At 42.1% G+C, this 27,490-nt stretch overlaps 1 protein-coding gene and 2 non-coding genes across 3 annotated transcripts; 2 read left to right on the top strand and 1 right to left on the bottom strand.

Moving 5' to 3' along the window:
• Positions 1-11,626: 11,626 nt before the first annotated feature.
• Trnat-ugu (transfer RNA threonine (anticodon UGU)) lies at positions 11,627-11,699 on the top strand. Its single transcript has one exon. It is a non-coding gene; the product is annotated as a tRNA-Thr (tRNA).
• A 4,400-nt stretch (positions 11,700-16,099) lies between these two features.
• On the top strand, positions 16,100-16,172 carry Trnat-ugu (transfer RNA threonine (anticodon UGU)). Its single transcript has one exon. It is a non-coding gene; the product is annotated as a tRNA-Thr (tRNA).
• A 9,582-nt stretch (positions 16,173-25,754) lies between these two features.
• Dnaaf6 (Dynein axonemal assembly factor 6) lies at positions 25,755-27,425 on the bottom strand. The gene is made up of 2 exons (XM_076818471.1): positions 27,185-27,425; positions 25,755-26,168 (listed from the first exon to the last, which is right to left on the bottom strand). The coding sequence occupies exons 1-2, from the start codon at positions 27,297-27,299 to the stop codon at positions 25,951-25,953; spliced, it is 333 nt and encodes a 110-aa protein (XP_076674586.1). The 5' UTR covers positions 27,300-27,425; the 3' UTR covers positions 25,755-25,950.
• Between the last annotated feature and the right edge of the window lie 65 nt (positions 27,426-27,490).

Raw genomic sequence — 27,490 nt, 5'->3', positions numbered from 1 at the left:
GATGAATTACGTGTAATTCATACACACTCTTCTTTTCTAATGAAATACATGAACGTGGGTTCTAATGAATTTTAATTATCAGTCTCAGGATCACTTTACATGATGAATGGATGCAGTGCGTGTTAATTAACCACCATATATAAAAGAAAATTTGGAGTGTACCTACTACCATTAGCAGAAAGAAATTCGAATTCCAAAATAGCCTCGCATCGACCATCAAGATTATACTCATTAAGTCTACAATAAATAATTAAAATAATCGCCCCCTGTTCCACAAATACCAAATGAAAATTCCAATTGTATAATATAAATTGACACACAACACAGTGCAAACGTGTCTCCCCCGTCAGCTCCAGTTTCCTTGGCTGACTATAATCGGCTCTCTCCACTAACCGCCTTACGGTCCCCTTTAAGTTATGGTTACAGTTAACCATTGGAAGTGCTTAGTGCGCGCCCTGTAGCAAATTACAGTCACGTAATTTTCCGAAACTAACGTTGAAACTTGTAAATACGTTGCGAACACCGACGACAACGACGACCCCCAAGGCGAAACGGGGTTGCCAATTACAACTGTCGTGCCCCACTGTCCTAGGAGAGGGGGGCGGAGGCGCGAGTGGATAAAGGGCGCGAGGAAAGAAGAGGAAAATGTTAAAGCACGGAACAGGTTAGAAGGAACCTCGGGAGTAGAAGATCCCGATACCTGCTATCTTAACTAATCTTAACTTGGTTGAAACTTCGGGACCAATCCCATAGGAACTCGGCCGCCTGACTTTGCTAACATGGGGGAACCGTTGCGAACCTGTACAAGACTTTCAGTTCAATCAGTAATCAAACTAGCGGCCAATACAATACTCTGCCGTGTGATAAAGTGAAACAATCGAACGTGGCCTCGATTGAAATACAAATTTAATCGCTTGTCATGGGCACGCTGTATGAGTGGGGTGGGTGAAACAGTTTTAAACGAATTATACATTCCAGTGAGATAATATGTATACAGAGAAGGATGGGAAGATGACAGTAATAGATAAAGTGGTAAAATAGTGCGTGGAAGAAGAGGAGGAGGGTTTATGAGGTCAGAATTAAATGATGAGGTTTCAATGAAGTTCTCGACATGCCAATTGAGTTTGGTTAATTTGTATATAGAAAATTTCAAAACACCTCTGCCTTTGGAAATTCATGTTATTATTGCTAATAAGCTAATCCAACCGGGAGGTAATTTCGTCGCTGTTCGACGTTGCATAATCAACTGTTGCAACTTTCGAGCGAGTAATGATAATATGGTATCGAATTATGTTATGGCAATCATGCGGGTGATTTAAATGGAACTGAAACGGATACTCCGATGAATTGGAGTAAGGTAGCGTAAGAATTCAATTGGTCGAATTGAAATGAAAGGGGATTTATTGGATTGATGCTTTTAAGACATAAATCTTACTTTGGACACGTAATTATTCTGTGCATGCCCGAAAGCCCCGACACGTTTACCAGCTAGGAACGTGTATTTATCGCAAATGCGAGCCTTGATAGAAATATATTCGGATCAACTCATCTGGGACACATAAATCAACGCGTACACTGGTTACAAACCCCAAAGCTGGCTGGCAAAAGTTTGGAACACGAACCAGACGGGTCCCGGTTATATCGACTTCATATCTCCATGACGTTTTTCGTGGAAAACGTAAAATCGAGATGGTTACAAACTCATACACTCGTCAGGCGGCCGCAGAAAATTTAAATAAACTTTTCTCCAATCTATTCTCACAATCAGTCGAACCTCTCTATAAATCGAAGAAATTCAGGATCACTTCGGAGATATCTCGAACCCTCATTTTCAAAATATTTCAATCACTTTCTCTTGAAATATTCTCTAATACCTGGAACATCCCGCGCAAAGCGCTCCTCACACGTCTGCAATTCGAAGTATTTGCAGATATCAACTGCTGTTGACTTGAACTCGTTTCCAGACCAAATAGAATCAACGGTGTTGACTTTGCCCGAAATTCTGTGTCAAAGTAAGTGGGGATAGCGTTGAAAGAAGCAAAGGTTTTTCAACGAATCATCTACGAATCACGTACGGGCAAGTAGGCGAAGTGCACATTCGACGATGGGCTGGGTATGCAAATTGGAAATGGCCGTAACTCGGATCCAGGTGAAACGTGCGACGTATATAAATGCGTAATGTATCCACGCGCGCATATTTTCCAATACCTATTACGCGGGGGATACCTAATCGAAATGGAAGAGGAAAGAAAGAGAGTGACATATAATTTAAAAACGAGACCAGGTTCGAATGATGTATCCCAACTATTAATTGCACGTGTCTAAGTTTAAATTTCACGAAGATCCATCTGCACTTTCCTACGCCGAAGAAGCAACTAATTGCAAGGCCTCTTTGGAAGCAATAGTTACAGTAAACACGTTATCTCTAACGAGGATCTTGACAGAGATGTTACAATAAACTTTGAATTATTATAAACCTTCATATTTTAATTTCTAATTCCCCCTAATTTCACTTTGGAACTGTGTCAATTGCGAACGCGCGAATGAATTCCACAGGAAGTTCATTAAATTTTTCGTCAGTAATTACTCGGTCAGTAATTATTGTGTCCCGTCTGTTTGATAAAATTAAATTCCAATTTGAGGCTTCGAGGGAAATAATTGATTGGAATTTACGAAAACAGCGAAATGTGTACTTCATTTCCAAGTGACGACATTATAGGAGAACACTGACACTGTAGAACTTTCAGCCCTGATTCCGAGACGGATAAGAGAGTATAGTATCATTTTCGAGCGGAAACTTTTTCCCCCGGCGGGCTATTAATTTGGTTGATTAACAACAGAAACTTCGCGGTCCATTCATTTAGCGCGACACTCGCCAGTTTTCTATCTTTGATCACTCTTGAAGGCACTTCCTTTTTACGTAACTGGATCCCTTATTTAACATAACAAAAGCGATAAACGCGTCGTTAGTTTGCCGTGGGATAATTAAGCAATCAATATACGACGGCTGATTACTCTAGAAAGGAAAAAATGGCCGTGTTGTATAGAGTAGCGGACGAAGTGATAAATTGCACAACACGAGCGAGGAAGCAGGTAGATCGCACCCCAGCATTCCATTTGTGAAACGTAAATAATAATCCTCCGCAATGGAATTATGTAAGGTGCCTTAAGACTTAAACTTGCTACGGAAGAGAAGATGTATGATTTCATTGAAATACCTTCACTTTTATTTGAAATATCTTCTGATATCGTAAACAACATCCACGGTATTCGCAAGGATTGAGTAAAATTAAGCACCCTATGTGCTTCACTGCAGCTTTTCAAAAAATTTACACGCGCGATCTTTGCACTCACTTTTGAATGAACCAGTGTTAAATAACAGTAACCCTGCGCAAAACAACATACATTCTCCTTCGTGGTCAAACTGTGCCACCTTCGCAATCCGTCACCTCCCGAAAGCTTTCCTTCAACCACCCTTGTACATATAAACCAACTGAAACGCTGAATTTCTCTCATCGCGTTGCTATATTTAGTCTGTCCAACGAAATCCCGTCTCCGAGTACAGAGATACTCCGTACACAAACAGCAAACCCTTTGCACCAACCTAACTCAACTATTTAACCCCTTCCAGTGTTTCCCAAAACAGCCAAACGTGATAAAAATATTACTTATATCCAGTGCAAGCGGTATGGAAATATATGTTCCGCACGTACAGTAGATACTGAAAATATTTATTGCATCGCTTAATTGTATCCAACTTACTTTGGCCAAGATAGTGAGCTACGCATTTCTGCAATAAATATTGTCTCCCTGCAATAAATTTTTCAAGTGACGCGATAAATGTTTCCAGTATCGCGCATACAGATTTCAATATTTTTACCTAATCCTTAAGTGGGGTTGCTCGTACGATGCACCTGACCCGGACCAAACGCTCTGGCACTTATCGCGTGACTCGCGCGGCGTACGGATTAAACACTGAAAGGGTTAAAGAAACAGGGGTCGTGGGCTGTGCCAGGAGAACGAGACCTCCTTCGTCCTCATTACGTGTCGTTACGGCGGCGTGATTTCGGAAGCGGCACGTGTCGCACCTTGATGCCGGCCCACGAGCGTTTCTGCATGGAGGGCGATAACACGTACGCGGAACAATGGTCGGCGCAGTGAAACGGTCTATCTGGGACGAGGATCGCGTGGAAGAAGCTGCAAGAATGGGACAGAGGTCCTAGATCACTTCTGTTACACGCCGCTGCCGTGGAAGAAGCCATCCGTTAAAGTTTATATTCCACACTCGACGCTTCCTACGCCAGCGGAACTGCGGCGTTCTTGACGATATACGTACGGCTGCCATAAGTCACGCGTCTCACGGCTGCTATTTTCTTGCCCACCTTTCCGCGTATTTCAACGCCGCTGCGGGCTACCCCGAAAGAAACGGGCAACTGGGGTAGTTAGTATACATTAACCTGTCACGTTGCCGATGCACAGATAATTGTACCTGCCGGATTATCTATCGTCCTGAAATCACGAGTACGACAGCGTGTACTTTGGAGGAATACGAATGTCAAAGGGGTGGTCTATTGGGAACGGGACCCTTAATTCTGGAAGGAAAAATTCCATTGCTTTCGAACGAAATTTCAAGTTGTCTGTTACGATCGTACTCTATAAAGAATTTCTATGAGCTCATCCCATATAAGTAACGCGATTTTTCTTGCACAATGCAACTCGTCGCGATCGTCACTTGACGACTTTAAAATACTTTTTAATTAGCAAGTATTAACTTGCTGTATGAAACTATGTTTCAAACAGAAGTTGCGTGGTATCAAGGGGGACATACTATAAAAAAATAGTTCGTTTAGCCCAGAAATCGAAATTATTTTCAGCTAATATACATCCCTGAAGAAACCACCCTAATTAAATAACGTCGAAAGGATAACACGTGAGTTACAGAAGGGTTTACTGATAATCTCATATTCTCATCATACGAATGAAGCAATTAGCGTTCGTTTGATCTCCCTTTGTGCGTCCGACAACCGTCGTTCCGTGCACACTGCTCGCGGATAAATACGGGTAAATGGCGATCGATATCGAGTCGTTGATCGACAAGTGCGCCGTGAAAGCACTCCCGGCCGGTTGAACGGTATCGTTTCGAGGGAAAGTTGAGAACGAGGATCTCGGTTAACAATCGTTCAACAGTTTTCTCTCCTTTCCCAGCCCGTCGAGCCTTCTGGCAATTAATAGTACGATGATCATTCAGCCCTCTCATTTACAATGACGCGCAGAGATATTTGGAGCCGTTTATTTTCCACGGACAAGCGGCGCGGGGGCCGAGTTAACGCGAAAATTATTTACGACTTCAGATCCTCCAGCGGTGGCAACGAACCGATGTAGAACATAAAGTACACGGCTGTGTCGTTCGTTGCTTTCTCGAAAAGCCCGCTTACCATCGCCTCCTCGCTGTATCTCCCAGGGAACTCCCCGGTGTATTATTTCCTCGAGTCATAATTCTGCTCTGAGGCGTGTTATTTCGAACGAAACCCGAGGAGCTACAGCGTGCCACTTCGCTCTTTAACGGACTAGTTTTCAGCTCTTGCGTGCACCTCCACCGCTGTAAGCCCCGCCGACACGATGCACGACACGATAAACCCATAACGAAAGGAAACGTCGAATCGTGCGATCGTTTCGGATACCTCCAAACAGCCTGGCTGTACTGTATTACTGCTTCTCCTCACCCTCTGCATGCTCGCGACTCGGATTTGATCTCGTTTGCTGTGCTCGGGGGGGACTTAAAATGGCTCTGACTTGTGATTGAATTAGAAGGAATTAATGATTTCTGTGATAGAGGTGTGAGTAATGTAGGAGTGGAAACGATTTGCACGAATTTTAAGAATTACAAAAGTGTTGATATATCTAATTCTATACTACACCATAGAGGGAACTCCAATTCTTAAAATTGACGTACCAATGGGATTCCATTAGCATCGAAGCACCAAGGCATTTGCACGGAGACTAATCAGAATAGTGTTTCCGCATCAGGCCCAGGAAAAAGGTTGTCGCAACTTCGCTTTGCCATAGAAAATTCAGTCTGCAGTGTAGCTTCTCTTTAGCTAAAATGGAGTATCACGAAGCTCTCGGAAAACATCAAAGCCTGGCTAGTTTAACGCCGCCCCGCTGGTTCCTAGATAATCCTAATAAAACAGTGTACGTACACGAAATTGTTGAAGTCTGTGCCGGCAAACCTGTTCACCTCGAACCCCGAAAATACTTCAAATAATTCTTCAGCAGATATCGCACATATGTATTAGGTTGGTGCATATTGAATTGCCAGTTCGAGTAGAGAAGTTTGAAGGAAAATATTGTTTCCCATTTAACTATTTTATTTATTTGCATTTGATGCAATTTCATATGCGCCAACCCAATACGTTAAGAACCAAATGCACAAATATCCAATGAAAGTTTCTTGGGAAACATGCTGCCTTTAAGAAGTAAAGTAGCAGTACCGAAACTCGGTAGTAAGACTCCGAACTTAATCCCCAAAATCGGTGGACACGAATAATCCCAATTACAGGATAACATAACGTCCCAAAGATCCCAAAGGAATTAATTATGCCATAGAAAGAAAAATGGCGAAATTTTTCTAAGCTCCGCTGTAATCTTTTTTTTTTTTGCTCGAAATAGACTATCCTGGAGCTTTAGGGGAACATCAAAGCTTAGCTAGTTTAACATCCTATCGCCGGCTCCTCGATAATCCCGACAGAAGAGGGTACATGCACGAAATAGCTGGCCTCGTGGACGGAGGGCAAGGAAATTCCCGCAGCAGTCCGTGTGTGGTGTCTCGGGCCGATAATTAGGTATCGATTTCCACGTGCCTGCGAGAATGCCTGCAATAATCGACTTCGCACGTTCCGCTATCTCCGCTGTTGACCCTGCCACTCGGGAACGGGGCTATTCCCTGCATTTTTCGATACAGCTCCCTCCTCTGCTCGTCGCTACTCGAGGAACTCCTACATCCATTAATCATGGAACACGAGCAGAGCGGAGCAAGGGATGCCGGCATCACGGAAATGAGGCAAAAATACCCGTGAAAGAGCCGCGCATAATTCACCGACAGAACACCCATGCTGGGGCGGTATCCACGAAGGAAACGATTTGCACCGCAATCCCGGATTATTGAGATGGTACTGGACGATTAAAGTCGCACTTTGATATCGTCTACGCTTTAGGGGTTTTAAGAACAGCGGCGATTTTCTGTTCTATTGTGCCTTATGGCAGATGAAATTTGATTACTGGGAGGCATAAGAAGATGGGGAATAAAATATGTGATGGTGAACGCAAAATGTTTCGGGGAATGTTTACCGCAGCTCGGTATTAGATTTATCTACCAGTTTTTACATTTCACTATGGTGGTGCTTCTAAAAATTGTAATATAGTTTTTACTTTGCCGTTTTATATGAGAAGATATTGCTGGTTTAGATGAAGAAACCGTAACGTATGAATAAGATTATTACAACTCGAGCCTCATCACCGTGCACGAGCTCTGACGCGCAAGTAGAAATAGTAGGTAGTAGACAGACACATTAGTCAAGTCGTATCCCATTGCACGCGCACGAGGCGAATCTTCAGAATCGATCCCTCGAGCACGGAACCATGTACTACGAAATCTTATTCAAAACCTTCGATTTACTTTTACACAAAGAGCCACCTCCTTCTCTATTATTATTAACATTATTGTTTTGTTAGCGAGTAATACCTAGCAAACATACTACCAAGTATATTTTTTTTTAAATTCACCCAAAGTCGACAGAGTTACACAAAACGATTAATTTATATGAAATATATAAAAACATCACTAAAATTCATGAATAATCATTTTGTAGGTGCACGGAGGCCTTAATTATACCCCCAAGCTGGTTTGAATTTATTATGAATAGCTGCTGCCTAATTACGGAGCTTATGATTATTGACAACTATTTTTAAGCGCATTGTGTGGATCATCGTAGGCTTCGAACCCAGCTGAATGCAATTAAGAGTGCTATTCTTTTTCCACGCCACTCTATAGATTTCCAACGACACCAGTCGGTTCTAATGAACGAGCCATATGGCGGTAAATTGATCGGTCCTCCTATCCCGTTATAATTTACCAATGACCCTCAATTATGTAGTTCTCTGTACCGTTGTTAGGTCCAATCCGGTGATCTGTTTCGTGAGGTTGCGGAACACTCTTGTTACGCATGTAACAGCAAACACACTTGACCATGCAATTAATCCAAACTGTTATCGTCATCTACTACGTTGTATGACATTCCCACTCTCGCCGCGTCGATTTAGGCCCGGTAATGGAGTAAATACGCCTCCACCAGAGGGTATATCATATCTGCCCCGTGATTTGCCCAACAATTAATTTACTACCTGAAACAATACCGCTCGGACGAGTTAACAAGTAGGAATATGAGCATCGTCGTATTCTATCGAGTAAAATAAAGGCTAATATGAACAGTAACATTGATAGTAACTTATAGTATTTACACATATGACTGATAAAGTAATTGATACGCATTATTAAAGAACTTTCAATGCAGCAAATGTTTAAAGAAGGAGAGGAATCGTCGAAAGCCCGAAATACATTCAGGAAACGGCGAGATGGGAATTTCTACGACGGCATATAATAGAGCGTAGCCCAGGCTTAATTAAATGCTAATTAGTTCGCGATCGTGCATTCGGCATTCAGAGCGAGAAAACCTTTTAAGGTGGAAGTGATAAAGGCGAAACGGCAAAGAACTTGACGTGACGTCCGATCATTTTTGCGTTCTGAAAAGTTGCTGCACTCTACAGGCTGGCATACATTTGTCTTATCGTGGAATGCTACTTAAGTAGGACCGACTCCCTTTAACATTTACTTGCGAGTGTTCGAAAGAAACGGGAATTATGTCAGCTCACGACAAGCGATTATACAGACGTAGAGAAGAATTTAAAGTTCTGAAAACCTTCATAAAAGAAAGAGACTTGCTCGGCATACTTATTCACATCTGGTATACTAATATATTAAAAATATCTTCTGTGTTCTATCTATTGTATGCATTTAAGGAAATATCCAACACGTGGTAAGCCGAGGAGATATTTCAACTGTAAATTTCACCTATACAAAGGTCTTAATTAAATATTCTACGACTAAAGTAGAAAATACTAATTTAAGAAGATTATGTGGTACTTTAGAAAGTTAAAGTTATAAATTTATTGTGCTAACATTTTATGAAATAGGGGATGCGAACACAAGACAATATTCCCTGCTCTGCGCACCTGAACGTTTTAATAAAATATTTCATGCTCCATCTATTCTGCACACTTAAAAAAAGATTATAAGCGCATCTATCATAACAATCTTAGAAAGTATTCTATACTCTAGCCACTAAAATTTTAGTAATATATTCTCACTGCGAACTCCACTTATTCTACCATTCTGGTGAAGTATTCTAAGTTGGGGTACAATTAAACAACTCGTGTAAGTTTCATGTGCCAGGCTACACCACAAGCCGCAGAACGTTTGAACAATTTGCAAACTGCTTCCTGCATTCGAAGAATTAAATTGTAATTGAATCTTTCTCGTAATGAAGAAGCACAATTCCCACAGCGAATGCGAACAGGAATAAATTAGCCAATTAACTCAAATATCGAACAACATGCTTCTTTGGATCCTAATCTTCACAACTGTATGAAATAATTACTAACGCGTTCAATAAGCTTCAAATAAATAATCTACTGCATCATTTATTCATTGGTGCAATATCTCTATTCGAACTCAAGGATCACATTTTCAGCATTTTGGAATTATAAAGTTTAACTGTGTTGTAAATAATATAGTATTTTATATTATTCTGTTGCGTTTTCAATCTCAAAGGTTCCCATATACCAAACTTGTAATTTTACTATAGCAGTAGAAAAATTCCAATCTGTTGCAAGTAAGTACATAAGCATTAAATACAGGATCTATTTGTGAATAACGCAACCAAGCTTTTCACATTCGTTCTGAAACCCCCGTATTCCTCCCGGCCCAATAATGGAGCTATTTGCTCATTCTGCTGTATCGAAACAGACATGCACCTCGTTTCATACGATTATCAAACCGCCATCCGCGACGTTATCAGTCTCCTTCCTCGCGATCCAGCCGCGCAGCAACTTCGCCCAACTCCTATTATTTCCACTGAAACTACGGAACTTCCGTATTCCCGACCCTCCTGCGAAGGAAAATTCGCATTCGAAACACCTGCCCCCGCTTTTTCTGACCGACATTGCAATTAACTTTTAAGACTGACGCCATCTGTACGTTCCTCGACGCGGAAGACGACAGACGTCGGAGGATCTCACGGATGTCGATTAGCAACCGGGATTTTCAAACCAACAAGGCAACGGTTTCGCTTTTTAATACCTCGAAGTGATGTCGAGTCGTACAAGAAGATCATTTTGCGACGGACACGTTGCCGAAATTGAGATAACTACGAAAACAACGCTCTATGCTTGCTGAGTGTCTTTTAGTGGGAATGGGAAATAGTGTGGAAAATTTAAAAATTGCGACTACACACTGTTGCGGAGTTAATAGAGAAAAGAGGGAACTGTTTATATAGAATTTTTTTGGATTATATTATGTAACATGCGTAGCTCGTTATTTTGAAGTGTAAATAAAGATTATGGTACTTTGCAAGTTGGGAATATTCTTCTAATTGACACCCATGACATTAGAAACTGAAATGAGTCGGTCTATCAACTTATTTTTATCTCACTATAGTCGCGATAAAATGCAATCAAAGTATGTTGTATATCGTGAGGAACACGGAGCTTTGAACGTGTACAGAAGAGAGTGTAGAAAAATTACGAGTATATTTCGTAATAATCATTCACCGAAGTGGTACCCTTAAATAGAATTATCAAAACGGAGAGAATAAAAGTATCTGAAATCACAGAACCGATAGGAAACGTCAACAGAAAGTATGGGATTTCCATCCGCCATTCCTTATTCCTGATCGCCAGCCAAGATAACAGTTTAATTTGCATAAGAGGTTCCTTTCGTTACGCTTTAAGACCCTGTCAGAAACCAGCTTTTCATTCCAAATGTTTTCGTTTACGAAATACAAGTGGAAAAGGTGAGTTCAGAAATTCGAGCCGAGCAAAAGTTTCAAACAATTCATGCGACGCGAATTTCTAATCGATAAAGTATGAGGCACGAGGCAAGGACCTCGAGTTTTCAGAACAAGTTAACTTTCGGTACAATGACCTTTCAATTACCCAATCACGATATCCACTGAACGTTTGTTTCAAGAATGACGAAGGAAATTGTTAGAATACCTGCAGCACCTACTGCAAACAGCGTGAAAATATTAAAAGTATAACTGTTGGACTGCTGTGATTCTTAAAACAAAAAACTTCGTCGAAAAATAAATCATTGGAAATAATGCGATATCAATGCGAAATTAGAAGATCTGAAAATGCGAATTTCGATCTACTCCACGGAGGAAATTAATCGCAAGGGGGGGAATGAAATTTACAGTGCGAATATTCCATGAAAAAAGTGTATAACGTTGAGAAGATAAGGGGTTCTGTCCTGGACATACCCAGTCATGCAAAATAAAAAAAAACTCCAACAGCCTCCATAGCTCAGGGGTTAGAGCACTGGTCTTGTAAACCAGGGGCCGAGAGTTCAAATCTCTCTGGAGGCAATTTTTTTCTGCTGTGCCTTCTCATAATTTTGGCGATGTTATCAGCGAGATAGGAGTCGCGATAAGAGAGCCGTGTAAACGGAAATTGTGCATGAAAGTGGAATAAAACGGCGCTACGCCGTAATCCACCGACTACATAAATTTAATTTCAACACAGACGTTCCGCTTTCGTAAATCAACCACTTTTTACTACGATAATATTAATAAAAATTCCCTCTGTCCACATTCTTAGGCATTCATCGCATTTTTATTAAAAATCTGGTCGCTTGGTACTGCAATTTCCTTTACGGGGTAACTCTAAATGAATTTTCACAATAATAATGTCAAAGTATCGTTAGTAATATTAGCGGTATTATTAATAATATAAATCTCACAGACTATGAAGATTCAATCAATTGCCGATTACCTTCTTAAGCATTCAAATTCTTAGCTTCGTTGATAGCTGTGTTTGAATTACTTAACGACACGTAAATAAAGAATAATTTCTCCTGCTCGGGTAGCAGAAGTATCCAGCAAAGAATCGATAAATTCAAGCAACAAGAGCTACGAAAGTGGAATTGCAAGTTACTTTGACACAAAGTGCTTTAGCATTGTTACAAAACCCTTGTCAAGGTAGCCCAGTTTGCTCGATAATATAAAGGCACCGTCGCCGATACGTGCTGGAAATTATAGGGAATTTCCAAATACATTGTTCAGTTGAAGCAGGCTCGCTCCTCACAGCACCGCCCGGTATTACCATCTTGTATATTTAACGAGCAATGATATTATATCCACTTCCCTCCCACGTTGGCAAGCCCTTCGGCGATGCATCTTACTGTCTGATTACGTATTTAAATGATCAATGACAGAGAATTTACTTTTCTTCGCCAAAACAGATCGATCAAATGTGTACGAAGTTATAGCCTCCCTTGGTATAGTTATCAGAGTACGCAAGAAACAAAGTTTCTAGCAGGAAATAATAAAAGACGACGTTGCTGGCGGCAAGACAGTTTAGTAGACCGTACAAACGATTATTTATTAGCAAATATTCAAAAACCTTTACCATTTCAATGAACTCAATCGAAGTGTGTGTACAGTTTATAATTTCTGCTAATTTAAACTAACAAATAAGCTCGTCGCTGCGGGACAAAGCGATCGACGAGACCTTTGATTGCATGGACAAAGTTGTTCCTTGCGGAGGAGCAATAATTAATATCGGAGGCGGGCCGAAACGTTTCCGAACTCATTTATTGGTGCGCGGGAATTCCAGGGCCGCGAGGGTTAATTTAATACGAAGTATGTAACGCAGTTTCTGGAGAATCGTGGACTGGCTCGGTCCAGTTTCCTCGACCCGATGCCCGCATGCCGCGGTCTCTGATACGTGGCTGGAAATTAAAGTGAAATTCGCGTTAGTTTGCTTTCCACGCCGGTGAAAACGAAAGGCCCCCCTCGCGCCGCGCCCCCGATATTAGTCTAACGAAGCTGTAGTCGCCGCGGCCGGGGGATTCTCCCTCGGTGACGTGCTCCGGAGGAAGCTGGGAACCACGATTTCGGTGAACTGCATCGTTTGCATTCCAAAATTTCGGGGATGGACGAATTAAAGCGATAGGGTGCGTTTAAAGGAAAGGAAAAAGTTTGGAATGCTGAAATCAGAATTTGGATCCCGTGGGAACCGGGTCGCGTGTCTTGCGTGTTACAGCATCGAGGGACTTGAATGGAGATTTCAAAGTATTTCGGATCTGTGCTTCGAATTGAAATAAGAAAGGATCACTTTCTTCCAATGAAGAAAACGACGTTCTGCATTCCTCCTATAAAGGGACAAACTAACAATATAGGTAACAACTCGGATTCGTAGCTGCCGAAGATTACGTAAGAACAGTCTCTAACTACTAAGATAACGTTGCATCGAGCACAACGAGCGTTAGATGAAACGCGATTAGATAAGTTACTCGGAGTGACACGTATGAAGGCCTCTTCGTTTCCCTCTACCAACTATCCTGGACGCTCATATGACAAGTACCTTGCCACGCGCAAAGTAAATATTAATTACGCGAAAGAATAAAATAATTACCAAGGCGGCACTACCCACCTCATCCTCATCTTCGAATCAATACCCCATCGAACCCTGAAAAATCTTCAACGTCCACCATCGGTGAAGCAGTTCAGGGGACTCCTCCCTCGCAAACGTACACACGTACATACACTTTGCGCCATCGAAGGGGACGATTTCCACTAGGAAAATGCCTGACGTAACGGAGGAATCCTTTCGAGGCAGGGCCATCCTATACCCTCCACGCATTCGCTCCCCGAATTCTCCGAGCGGCGCGACAAAGCTCGCAGAGGGGAATGGATACACGTCGTATCCTTGGACGTGTACCCAGACAATGTCCATGGATCCTACGATGGCCCGAACGGAGGTGGACGTGTGCCCTGCGCGTGCGGAACGATTTCCACCGGGCCCGGGCGGGGTGGATTAGGGGCGAGCCAGAAACGGTTTGTTGATTTTCCACCGTCGAAAACGACGACGATTTGTCCGCAAACATTTGGTTTCCCAAGCCATGCCACTCCACAGATCCCGTTCGTTCCCATTTTTCCTTCCCCAGCCCTGCCCTGCCCCCTTGCCTTCCGCGACCCCCGTCCTTCGCCGCAAGGCAGCCCTCGGCTCCGCGCGGGCCGATTAAACACGCCCGGAAATGGGAACACAGGCAGCCTCCTGGACCTTCCCGATTTGTCAGACATTGTGCGGCGCCCCCTCCAGCCGGCTGTTTGTACGGGAAACGGAAACACTTATTTCACCGGCGCTTCGTGCCGCGTTCGCCGCCGCGTTTATCAAATTAAACATTCAGCGCGCAAAAGGCCGCCAGCTGGGCACCCGTTCCTTTCCTCCCTCTGACAAGCCGCCCGTCTGACGCGCGGGCGGCCCCGAATTTTTTGAGGATTAAATAAATCATAAGGAAGGGAGCAAGCTTGAGAAGTTTGCGTTGGCTTTTCTAGATTCTCTGGTCGACGAGGGAGTGAGGCAAAGGGGAGGTTTTGAGAAGCTGCGATAATTTAGTCGGTGAAAAGTCAATTCTGAAGCTCGACGATGTTATTAAGCTGCTAAGCGCGCGTTATCAACTGCACCGAACGAGAGCGCGAGGTTAAATTGATGCGAGGCTAAGGGGAGATTGAGAAATGTGAGTGGAAATAATAGAAAGGGTAAGAAATATCGAAGAAGTGAATATCGAGTGTCAAAGTATACACGTTGATGCGTTGATGTAGATAAAGCGATACTGCTGTGCCAGATTCGCATTTGGAATTAGATTTGATTGGAGCGCTAGCGAAAAATGAATTTTCCATCGAGTCGACCGAATTGTCGAACTCCAGCGTTGGTTAAATATTTGTCAGGGGAATATGAAGATTACCTACAGTGTTTTGCACGTCCCGAAGGCTGCAACGAGGCGGGGCTGTCGTAATTGACTTCCTTTCCAACAAGGAATCGAAATATCAAAAAATCCACCGCCAGCGAGAGGAGAGTGAATGGAGGATGACGCATAGTGTATGCATAATAGATCGACCGCGTCGCTGGAATTTGCTTAGATAACATTGTTATCACCGAGTGCCGTAATTACCATGTAATAATGTAATTAGGTAATCGCCGGCACGATCTATGCACATACAATTCGCCAGGCACGAACCCTATCCGTCCACTTACGATTTAATTGTTACAAATTGTCTCCACGTTTCTCGAACGAAATTAACGTTCAAATGTTCGACGCTCGTGACACCATAAATATTCATCATCCAGCTATAACAGCTGACGCTTAATTAAATCTAAAACACGCTCCAACACCAAGCCGTGCCTCGCTTATCATTCTAATCGATAATTCGGGGCAACAGTAATAACATGAAAGTGTAAAAAAAATGTTGAAATTTCAAAGCGACGGAAATATACTCGGGGGATAAAAAATGTTACCATTACAAGGAAATATTAGACATCGAAATAGACGATTACGAATGAATATGGATAAATAAAGCGGACAGCTATTTAAAATATTGCGTCTATTAAAACACACGAGCTCCTTGATTTATTATTCGGCAGTAAAGTTTATTCCCTCGTGCCGCAATAATACACTCCGACCTTTACTAAAATTGTTTTATCTTCAAAAGCTTGCAAACCACATATTTCCATTTAAAACGAGAATATTGTTTATTCGCGTGGAATATTAATAAATGTGCGCTCAATATAAATATTTTACAGGTACTCGAGTTCACACTTGAAACATGCATAATCAGATGAAATGAGTACCTATGCGAACGTACACCTTTTTATATATCCTGTAGAAATACTCAAGGAATTATCGGGCGGTTTATATCAAACTGATTATAGAGGGAATACGTACTCCACTCTTCTAATGCCTTTCGGAAGAGGAAATCCGTAAGCCTCCATAGCTCAGGGGTTAGAGCACTGGTCTTGTAAACCAGGGGTCGAGAGTTCAAATCTCTCTGGGGGCAACAATTTTTTTCCACCCTCAAACGTCCCTTTGGAAACCACGCCAACCAACAAAATATATTCCCAACATCGAAGCTAAGAAATCTGTATTTTTACAGCGCACAAAACAGATGAAAAGTAATCTCGTAGCAGCCAGCCAGGAAATAAACTTAATGATAACCCTTGCTATCTCCACCAACGGCAGCGCATTTCAATATTCGCGAAACTAACAATATTTGAAAAGACCAGAAGCGTGAATTAATACGTATATTAATAGCCGCGGTATGGAAATTGCGATGCACATATAAACTAGCCGCAGCAACACATATCCAACTGAAAACTGAATTCCTACAAGTTTGCGCTGCGATTTCGTACGAAATTAATGCCCTTCCCTCCTCCCCCTTGCCGCCCCCCGAATAAGGACAATCGCGTGTACAAATATTTGCGACAGTTTACTGAATTTCTCGCTGTCCCCACAGAAATCCTTCACCCGCGGAACCACCGATGGATGCACGGCTATGGATCATGACGATAAAACGTGCGCAATCCATCCGCGGGCAATATTTCTCCCAGTACACTTGCCTCGTCGCTATTGTAAATAACGGAGAAGACGCGTGGTTGAATGGGAAAAATCTTGTCGGCCCACCGCAGATGTAAAACCAAATACCATCGCACATCACCAGGGCGAGTCCCGTTTCGCCGCCATCTGCAAATAAGGGTACCGCTCCCTTCGAAACCGGCGGCCCTGTATTATCTAACTGGCGCATACATAAAATAACAACGAAAGAAGATTGCACGCGGGCTGACATTTGTTCAGCCGCGAACGACGGGCACGAAATTCCCGTGTCTCGGCCGAGAAGACAGAAAATTTTAATGAGGCGCGTGTTCTTTTGTTTCCCACGCGTCCCCGACCTCGGTTTTTTCATGAATTAATGTTCGCCGGGAATGCAAAGCAAGCAGGCCACCTTCCACGAACGTTCCTCGAACGTGGACCAAAGCAGCTGCCGAAATGAACCCGTCTTGTCGTGTAACGACGAGTGAACGAGGGTATTCTCGTTGCTTTCGAGAAGCTGGGTGGACGGGAGAAGCTTCATCAGCTGGAGTAGAGGACTTCAGTGGGTTTTCGGGTCTTTTAGAGCAGAAGTGAAGAGATATAGGAGGGTTCAAAAAACAGTCCTTACATCTAACTGTGGTTCAGTTACTTCAAGTTCAATCGATCGAGACTACGAGCTGGAATAGAAGATTTCAATAGGCTTCTTTCGGAGACTTTTGGAGCAGAAGCTGGGATAACAGTTATGCAAAACTTTAGGAGGGAACCTGACAGCTATTGTCAAATACTTTCAACTTGCGAGAAGAAAACCAAAGCTGCACGCATAATTTCGACGAGCGAACGTGTAATTGTTGTTTACGAACAAACTAGCGAGTGGCTGCGCGTATATTGGCTTCGTCTCGTTCCCATTTCACGAGCAGAACGCGCAATACACTTTGACTATAGGAATGACTGTCGCAGATGAGTGCGTCCAGTTTAAGAGTTCACCGAGGCATTGCGCTTCTATAAATCTAAATAAACGACGACAGAGAAGTGGGACGGTTAATGCAACGAAATTGATGCGTGACTTCATTGCGTTTCAATTTCGCGTCGTTCGCGCGACCATATTTTCGTTCGACTTTTATAAACATTCGCGCCGACGCGATCCTCTTCAGCGAATAACAGCAACGATGGGATCGAACGTCCCACGAGCAGGATCAAGAGACGAAATATTTTAATTCAAGGTTGCGCCACGTACGTGTTGCAATCGTGAAAGATTCGAAGAGAAGCTGAACCGATGGAATAATCTTTTTAGATCTTTCAGCTTCGGTTTAGAGAAAGTGAACTTTGAAGATAAATAGGATATACGTTGATTGAATCTTGATTATTCTTGTGATTTCAACAAAAGCGTCTAAACCTTTTCCTGTATCAAATTATAGTTTACAATAAATGAATTGTTTTACAGAAAATCAAATCTGCTCGACTTCCTTAAATGTTCAATTAAATATCCTAAAAGTTTCAAAAAGATCTACTGAACATTTCTTTGAAAAAATTCACAAAGAGACGCCGCATTGTCGTCGAGTTACACAAGTCTCCCCCCCCCCCCTTAAGTAGCGTACTATCAATCTGATTATAAGCTGCATCTTTTAAATATCATACTCCAGTTCCACATCATAAGTACTCAAGACAAGTTATCAAGCTATCCTCACGTGTTTACAAAAAAGTCTCCAAAACTGCAATTTTTCTGAGCCAGCATTCAGTACCAATTCAGTACCAATTGCCAACTGGAATTCTGTGCAAGAATAAAATTCTATCTATCTATCTAGTCAGTTGCAATTTGCGACCACAATGCCAACGAAATAAAATGTTCCCCATCGTTTATCCTACTAGAGAACTTTTATATGGTACTTATCCATTAAAAGCATACGCTGCGAAAGAACCGTCTGTTACTCGAATAAACGACGAATCATTTGTCAGATTTTATGTTGAATGACCCAATGATAGCTCACCTTTCGTTTGATCTTTCCAACAAGAGATAGATATGGCCCATAATATCATGGGATTGTGAAAAGTTTAACTATCACAACGTTGCTGATCTACTAATTTTATGCGCAGAGTGTGCATACGCTGTTTTATGAGGTTTGCAAGTCGCATGTCGCGCGAACGTGAAACAGAAATTGGAGCAACATTAATCGCGGTCAAGTCATTTTGCGGCTGCTGGGGAGTTTATCTTTATGTGCGATCGAGTGCACATAGTGGCAAATGTTGTGGCACAGATATTAAGTAGGGAATTAGTCGGTTCGAGTGTGAAATAATAGGGAATTATTAGATGGCATTAAACGCAGCCGACGATAACGTGGGAGCGTGAACAATTTTAAAAATTCACAACCACCCAAGCCTACTTAAATCAACTTAGGCGAAAATGACGGTATTTATTTCGAGTCAAATTTTTGCTTTAATTTTTCGCGACGCGTATTTTTTATACGTGTTCTCCGGGAAGAAACTTGAAAGATTTATTGCGACATCCAGAAACCACGAAGGACTGAATTATTATGGAAATGTTGCTTTAAATATTTTTCAACGCTGTGAATAAGATAAGGAGTGACTTTGCATACCTGAACTGTAGTTTTAATTTAAATCGAAAAATTTTAATTGCATTTGAAATTCTATCAAGATTAACTTACACGGTGGAAATATAGAAAAAAAACAGCAAAGTAGATTCGGAAATCAAGAAACATTCATTTAGAATTGGGTTAAATTAAAGTTATATCTACGACAGTATTACAGCGACCCAAATTTCTGATCCGAGATCACTTTCAACCCCAGACATTTTAACCCTCCGAATCCTCCAATTTCAAACACGAATTCAGAATAAAAGAGAACCCTTGCAAGCTTTCAACAAAATATACATGCAATCAGTGGAGCTGCCCTGAAGTTTAATTCTCAATACTGAATCAATTAAATAGCCCCATTAAAATGAATCAGTAATTACAGTTGCTGCCTGCAACACCTACAAGCGTCCGGCATACATAGATAGTAATCAAACTCAACCAAAGCACCTATCTCCACACGTTCAAATCTCAAGTCTAGAACAATGAAGCATCTCCACCAGACCTCAGCAAGCTTCAAATAAGACTGCTGACATCCAGCGAAGCAGCGCCTGCGTAAATGATTAATCCCGCGACAGCCGATTTCATCGGAGTGCGCGTGATCGAGCGCCGTTAAGGAATCGACGTGCAATCTCTAAATTAAACGGCGAGGAATAAATACACTTGCGCAACGGCGGCATTAGTCACGGCCAAGTCGGCGGGAAATTAACACGGATGAATTACTGGCCAGGAACAACGAATGCAGCTGACGAACAACGCCGCATCGCCGTTCACGTCTGTCCGTGTGCATTATCTGCCCGGTTAATTTATCGATTCGCGGCTCGGAGGAGGCATCAGGCTTCCAGCAGGAAATGCGTCGAAGCAATTTCACCATATCCGACCGGCTGTCCGACAATTTATCGAAATGCACGGAATCTCGTCGCGAATAATTGATCGCTGCCCGACGCTGATTTATCTTTCGCCGATCTGATTCACTGTTCCGAGCGGCGCCACGCTAAAACAGTAATTATCGCGGCTGAATGGGGACTGAACGCGTAATCAGGCTGATAGAATCGGATCGCTACGGCCACGCTGCGCGCAAGAGAAGAAACGGAAAGATGTCGACCAGTCGCGAAATAGGGGAAGGCGAATCCGATCAGGGGGAGGAATTCTTGCATTCGCTGGCAGATCGCTTTTAAATAAATAAAAATTGTGTTTTTCCCTTAACGCTAAAGACTAGAACTACCAGACCAGTCGAAACGACTGGTTTTAAATTTGATAATAAATTTACCATTTTTTAGTGTGAAGAGAGTAATTCTAAGTAGTATAAATATGTATAATATTATGTATATATTTATTGACAATATGAAAATTTAAAAAAAGGACTAAAGGACTGATAGAATTTGAAAGTGTGTTGATTTATTTTTAATGCTAATAGTTTTCGATATTGCAGCTACCTTAATAGGAAGTTTCAACTGTACCTGCACGTGTTTTTATCACGTTCATCGATCTTTTTTTATCTATTCTCCGATATAAACAACTCGCGTAGTCTCCTTGAGCTAGATGTGAAATTTCCATTCAGTTGGTTTTGAAAGTCGCCGGAAGTCCCTCGTATAAAATGCCTCTCTTATGACAGCGTGTAAAACACAGGCCACGCTGTTCTGACCTGTCCTTCACCGCTAGAGAATGCATAAAATTGTTATTTTTTTTTTTGTGCATGCAACGAACGTAATCCGTTCTCCGTCACCTGGGGTTATAACGCGTAGAAAGAAAAAAGTGGGCGAAATAAAAGTCACTGTTTCCAGAGACGAATTGAAAGGGAGAAATTGACGTTGCGCACGAAGAAATACATCTAACTTTAAATATGATATGGGAAAGTGGAGGACAAATCTCATTTCCTTGGTGGAATCACCTGTGCTGAATATAATAAACAAGAACAACGTGAGATCGTAATAAACCACCGCTTTGTTTTAACGAATCACGCAAGTGAAACACAACTAACAAGGAGTCATATATTTATTACCTGGCATTAAAACCCCGCCGTATATTTACTCCTCAAAGAAACATGTTAACAAAAACTTCCTATATTTTTTTCATAATTAAAAGTCCCATGAAACACAGTAGGGTTAAAGAAATGGAATTTTATTGGGTCCAGAAGAACCCAAGAAGCGTAGAAGAGAAAGTGAAATGCATTTTCGACGAGCCATAAATTATTATTATGTCATTTAGACAGCAATATCCCATTGCTTCTCTTTTAGCACAACCTAATTACAATCCTGAATATGTACACAGTACCTACTTTACCCAAATTTATTCCTCAAATGGGGACAGGACTTCACGCGCGATTTTAAAGCGTTTCCTTCAAGCAAGCCCTGCAAGCTGTGTGCATAATAATGAAAATATTTAATCAACTAATGTAATTCGAGCGACTCACGGCGCGCCGGTCGAGATCCCATTCCCCTTGATTGGCCGTTTTAATTAATAAACGAGAGACACGGTGAAAAAAACCGCTCGCGAAACTTTGCAGACGGACCCACGATCGCCGCGTAACGACTATCGAAACTTTTACATTCGTTCTTCCCGGAACAGCTGCCACTGAATCCACGAGTCCGCCGGATCCACCGAAACGGGCAGCTTCTGCGAATATCGCATTCGTTAAAAACACTCGTGCCTCTGGACTCGCGAAGGAAACGCGGGCTTTTCAAGGTTACCAGCAACAGGGGACAGAGCCGCCCAATGGGCGAGCCAGCATTACGTAAACATAGAATTTTTTAGAATAAATGAATGCCAAACGCAATCTGGCGCGTGCATTTTCAAATGGAGGGCGCTCCGCGACTCCCGGTTCCTTTCAGTTAATTTTCTCCTTTCTCCGTCCTTTAATAAATCCAATGGAATGTTTGAGCGCGCGCTAGTTCGTTAAAGCCACTAAGTAATATTAAAGCGGAAGCTTTTGTAAATAATTAATAAATAGTGGGACTGTCTTAATTCCGGTAGGAAGGGGATACGAATAACAGGCGAAAAAGGGGAGGCTCCGAGGTCTAAGGTATTTTCGTGAGAAATTCGCTTCGCAGGGTATGCGAAATGTGCCTTAACAGCACGCTAAACGACCCGTGACGGGAAAATTCATAACAGCCGACGAAGAAAAATAATCAACCGTCCCCTCGTAAGTCTGCCCGCGAAATCGTTTCTGTAAATTCTGCTCGCAACTGCGCGAATTTCCGTGAAACGCTCTGTATCCGATCTACTAGCTTCGCGTCAGAATAATAAATTTATCGTTTGAGGTGCGGCCGTCTCTAACGATATAAATTGAAATCAAAGTAATTCCAGCATAGATTTTAATGGGAAATGTGGTTCTCGTGTTGCCTCAGACTACCTTCGGTATGAAGTTTAATCGATCGTTTAGATCATCGCGAAGTCAGTTGCTATAATTTACTTGAAGCACATACTACTTTGCAAATTCAAAGGCAAAGTTTGTTCGCTATTTAAATACTTTTGCTCCCATTTAAACGGAACCCGTTAATGGATATCGCTGAATTAAACGAGAGATCTAATGTTTAAAAAGTGCAGTTACTATAGGAGTTGAAAATTAACTTCATTCATCTATACAACTATCCACGTTTGAAACTTCACATGATTTTCACATTTTGTACTAAATACATATTCCTTAGTTGCTGCCTGCACCCTCGATATAAACGAATCATGTCGGAATAAGGAGAAATACCCGCGAAAATATTCACGTATTGTAATATCAAGATTTAAATTCGACGATACTATCTCCAGCGTTAAAAAGGAAAATTGATCGCGTCTTAAAACAGGAACACACGACACAGTGAATAATTCACAGACAGCGGCGCACCACCCTCCCACTGATACCATCGAATCATAGCCAGTAACTTTTCCCCCGTGGTCCTTAAACAAATTACCGATGCCGTATTTCCTCGATAACAAGCGTATCGATGCTGGAAATCTCGAAACACGGTCTACACGAACCTTACCTAGTAGCCGAGAAACGGTCGAGCTGAACGAGCGTGAGACCGCGCTCAAGGATATTCGGCATCCAACCCCTCGATCCCAGCCCCCTTTTTCCCCTGCCTGTCGGTCGAGAACGATTGGCAGTCGACTCGACCCGGCCAAGAATCCAGTAACTTAGTGGAGTGTATGCCAAAAGGGAGTACACTTTTTAAGTATTTGAACGATCCGCATTATTCGTTACCTTGATTTTTCTCCCCCTTTTGATCGGTGCCATCTTCGAGGCAACGCGACGAGGAGGAATCATCTTTCCGCGATCGATCTGAGTAATTCTGCAGTCAGGAGAGGAGGGCAACGCGGGTCCAACTGTGAAACAAATATGTGAATCTTTCTTTTTTCCACGTTAGGGAGAATAAGTAATCGACGAAACATGCAACTGATTAAATTTAATTAAATACTGATATCTTATAGAAAAAAGATTCGATTATAACGTACTCGCTGTCATTAAGTTTGCTGTTGAAGGATAATGAATTTGAGGCAAGGAGACAGTTGGTGATTTGTTATTTGGTAGACTTAGAAGCGTCCCTGTCGAATCTTAATTTGCTGTTGCAGGGTGGAGGAGTACTAGGCATCTAGATAGTTACAAAAAAATTTAAACTGTCATTGAGCTGTAGGCAGTAAGCCTTCTATTCTTATAACTCGGAATGAGGGAAGTGAAATTTTCTACTAACCAATTCGATTTATTAGCATCTACCACGATGTGCAAGTTCGCTTTTAATTCAGTGTACAGAAGCCCCTCCCTTCCTACGCCCGAACCCAGTGTTTTACACATTACAACAACTAGAAATGGGAAAACACAAGATATTACCAAAATCCAAACCCAAAGCGACAATAACCAACCCCGATCTAACACATTCAGTAGCAGATATTACTCGTAAGAAATTTCGCTGCACGTTTCACAGAAGCACAAATATATTTAACCCTTCGGAGGATGTACAGAATGAGGAACACCGTCCCCCGATTGTTGCTTAAAAGTTAATCCCGTCCAGCTCGCGTACAAGTTTCAGCGTGATCTCCAGTGTGGACGTGTCGCTGTGCCACTTGGCGGAAGATGTATTTGGATCGACCGGATGTGGCGTCGCGAGGTGCAGCCGATATCTGGAAAATCGTGACTGGCTTTACGCCCCGACAGATTTACAGCCTCGTAAAATTGTCAAAGAAATTCCAGCCCCCTCCCCCCCTCCCAATTCCCGAGTCAAAGCAATGAAACTTGGCGAAATCGCCGATAAATCCTGCTCCACAGCGGGAACACCGCGGTTCTCTCACCTCGGGCTGCGCACGTCGATCGCCTCAGATTCCACGGAGAGGTCAACTTTGTCGCGCGACTCCTGGGGCAACCTCACAAAGATGGACAGCCACTCGCAGGACGCGGTGCCTGGCGTTTTCAAGCCCATCTAATTCGCCAAGAATCGAAACGGTTTACATTATGCCTCCTGCGCGTCGACTACGAAGCAAAACTGAGGGGATGCAGCACACAATTGGGCATTAGTCGAATAAATTTTTATTCGACTACATTTTTATTCGAATGAACTCGAATAAAAATTTCGAATATAGTGAAGTTATTCGAGAATAACGAATAAATTTTTATTTGGGTCCCGAGGCCCTCGGCCTCCGGCCGGGCCGAGAGGGGTATCATGAGGCAAGGGGAACACTTTTCGAGTGTAACTACTCGAGCCAAAGCGGCTTATTCGTGACGCTTAGACGGCGGTCCTTCGAATAACTTCACTGTATTCGAAATTTTTATTGGAAGGTTAGTCGAAGAACAATGTAATCGAATAATGCCCAACTCTGATGCAGTATCGATGCACTACAGTAATTATTCTAATCGTTTCTTAGGTATGATTTAACGTTGCACTTTGAGGTGTTCATTCCTAGGATCTCTGGATTTGATAATCCGAATTTGTGCATCGATGCTTACTACTATCTACTAGGATAAAAGCTGTGAAGAGTGGAGGCTAGAGAAAAATGCTTCGAACAGTGATTGCTGTGTAATCAAGGAGGATAGCAGGAAGCGAGTGATGCGTGGAAAATTGCAATTCTCATGGAGCAAAGCGATAGACTGTGACCTATCTGGTTTGACGAGCACAGTTGATGATTAATAGATCCTCTGTGTAATTTCTAGGAATACAGGGAATGGATTAGAATAGAATTGAAGGATATCTGAGCTTCTAAACCCACGATCCCACATATGAATGTTATTCAGAGCTCGAATTGAAGAGAGGACGGTGTTCTGTGCATTTGGTGCATACTCCTCGCATGCTAATACATTATTAAAGCCTCTTTCATAGAGAGTATTCATTATTCATTGGAATACCATGAGCTAGGGGCGTTCGAAAGCAATGCGACGACAGCCATTTTACTAAAATAAGAAGATAATTGCTTCTCATGCAAACGAAGGTGGATGATTCCGTCTGAATCTATAAGCGATCGCGCCGTTTAATATACGGTGAATTATTCGAGTCCATATTAGCTGTAGTCTGAACAGAATCAACTGGCCATTAAAAGATACTAGAGGATGGCTGCCCCGACCATATTATTTGGCAATCCCTACTATTCACACGCAACTATAACATGTGCTCTGTTAAAAGATTATGATTCATAACGGGGAAAATATGCTTCACAGTTTATTTGATTCTGTTCTGACTCGAGAAGCGTTTATGCAACACTGACGCCTAAGAAGACGTCTTCCGCTGTCACCGCTTGTTTAAACTTCATCTCGTACTCCGGCACTATCCTCGGATCGTAGACTTCCGAATTTTGCACGGCTACAGCCTCAGACGGATGCCAGATGTCGCCAGCCTCGCCTTTCAGAGGTGCGTGTGGGCCCAAATGCTCCCCAGATATTGCATTTTTAGCTCCAATATCGCCAGGTCCTTAAAAATATCAATCTTCCGTCAAGTGCACCGTGGCTGTACTTCCAAAAACTGGTCAAACCCGATTGGGCTGAAATTTTGAAAACAGCTTCATTTTTCATAAAAATAACGTTTGCGAGAAGGAGTTTTGGCGACTCGAAATTTTGTTTTTACATTCTCCTTATTAATCTCCTAAAATCTATAAAACAGAGATCAACTTAGAAAGAGATATCAGCTTGATACTGATCGGTCGTTCAGGGGGATATTTTATTATTGTTGGAGCCTTACACACGGGGCGAAGCACGTAAGGCGTCTACCTAGAAGAGAGATCAGTCGCGGTCGGTAAGGTAGGGAACGACATTGAAATGGTAAAAAAAAAATTTTCGAGTCGCCAAAAATCCTTCTCGCAAAAGTTATTTTTATGCAAAGTAAAGCTATTTTCAAAATTTCAGCCCAATCGGGTTCGACCGGTTTTCGGAAGTATCGCTTTATCATAGATTAATAAATTTATACCAGCATCACTATGATACCGACAGATTCCACAGCCATTAGCCCGCGCCATTTTACGCAGCTATTATTTGAAGTGGCAAAAATTGAAAATATGGAAATAATAAAAATCGTGTGCTTTCTTTGATACTACTTCCACATTATTTCAGTTTTATCACACTGCATTACGGGAAATCAATGCTCTAGATTTCATTTAATGTAGGTATATTAAAAACCAGTATACTGAAAACAAACATGCGTCCTTATAGCATCTATGCTACTGTATGCATGTTCAATAGCAAGCTCTTTAGCAACAATACATCAACAATAAAAGAAAATGAACGCTCACTGTTATTGAAAAGAACGTACTATTCCTCGGTATTTATATTTAAATTTTGTATTTACACTTAAATGAAAGGTTGGAAATTCAAATATTTAATGCTACTTCCCAAGAAGGAAAGCGCAATAAACTGTTATGGCGGTGTAAGGTGGAGAGAACGCAATGGGAAAATAGAGATAGGTAGCTGTGTCTCGAAAACTCTTTAATTTACCAATTTTCCGTGCTCCAGCTTGTGGTAAGTCATCCTCTGGATCCGAATTACCCTGCGATGCACTAATTAATTCCTCCAACGCCTTTAATTCACGATAACCGAAACAACCGTCCATATCTTCGACAAACCCGAAACACTTCACCGAAACCGATTGATTTTAAAAGCGAGAGTCAACAGATGTGGTTGTCAAGGAAACGGATTTGAAATATTTTACCGCCAAAAGTTAGTATCGAATCCAGAAAGAATTAAAGTTTTTATACGCGTTTCAACATTCTTTTAACATCGCAATCGAAACAAGGAAGTCCA

Source organism: Andrena cerasifolii, chromosome 8 (genome assembly GCF_050908995.1).
Source record: "Andrena cerasifolii isolate SP2316 chromosome 8, iyAndCera1_principal, whole genome shotgun sequence".
NCBI lineage: Eukaryota > Metazoa > Arthropoda > Insecta > Hymenoptera > Andrenidae > Andrena > Andrena cerasifolii.
This window is presented reverse-complemented; position numbering and strand designations above follow the sequence as displayed.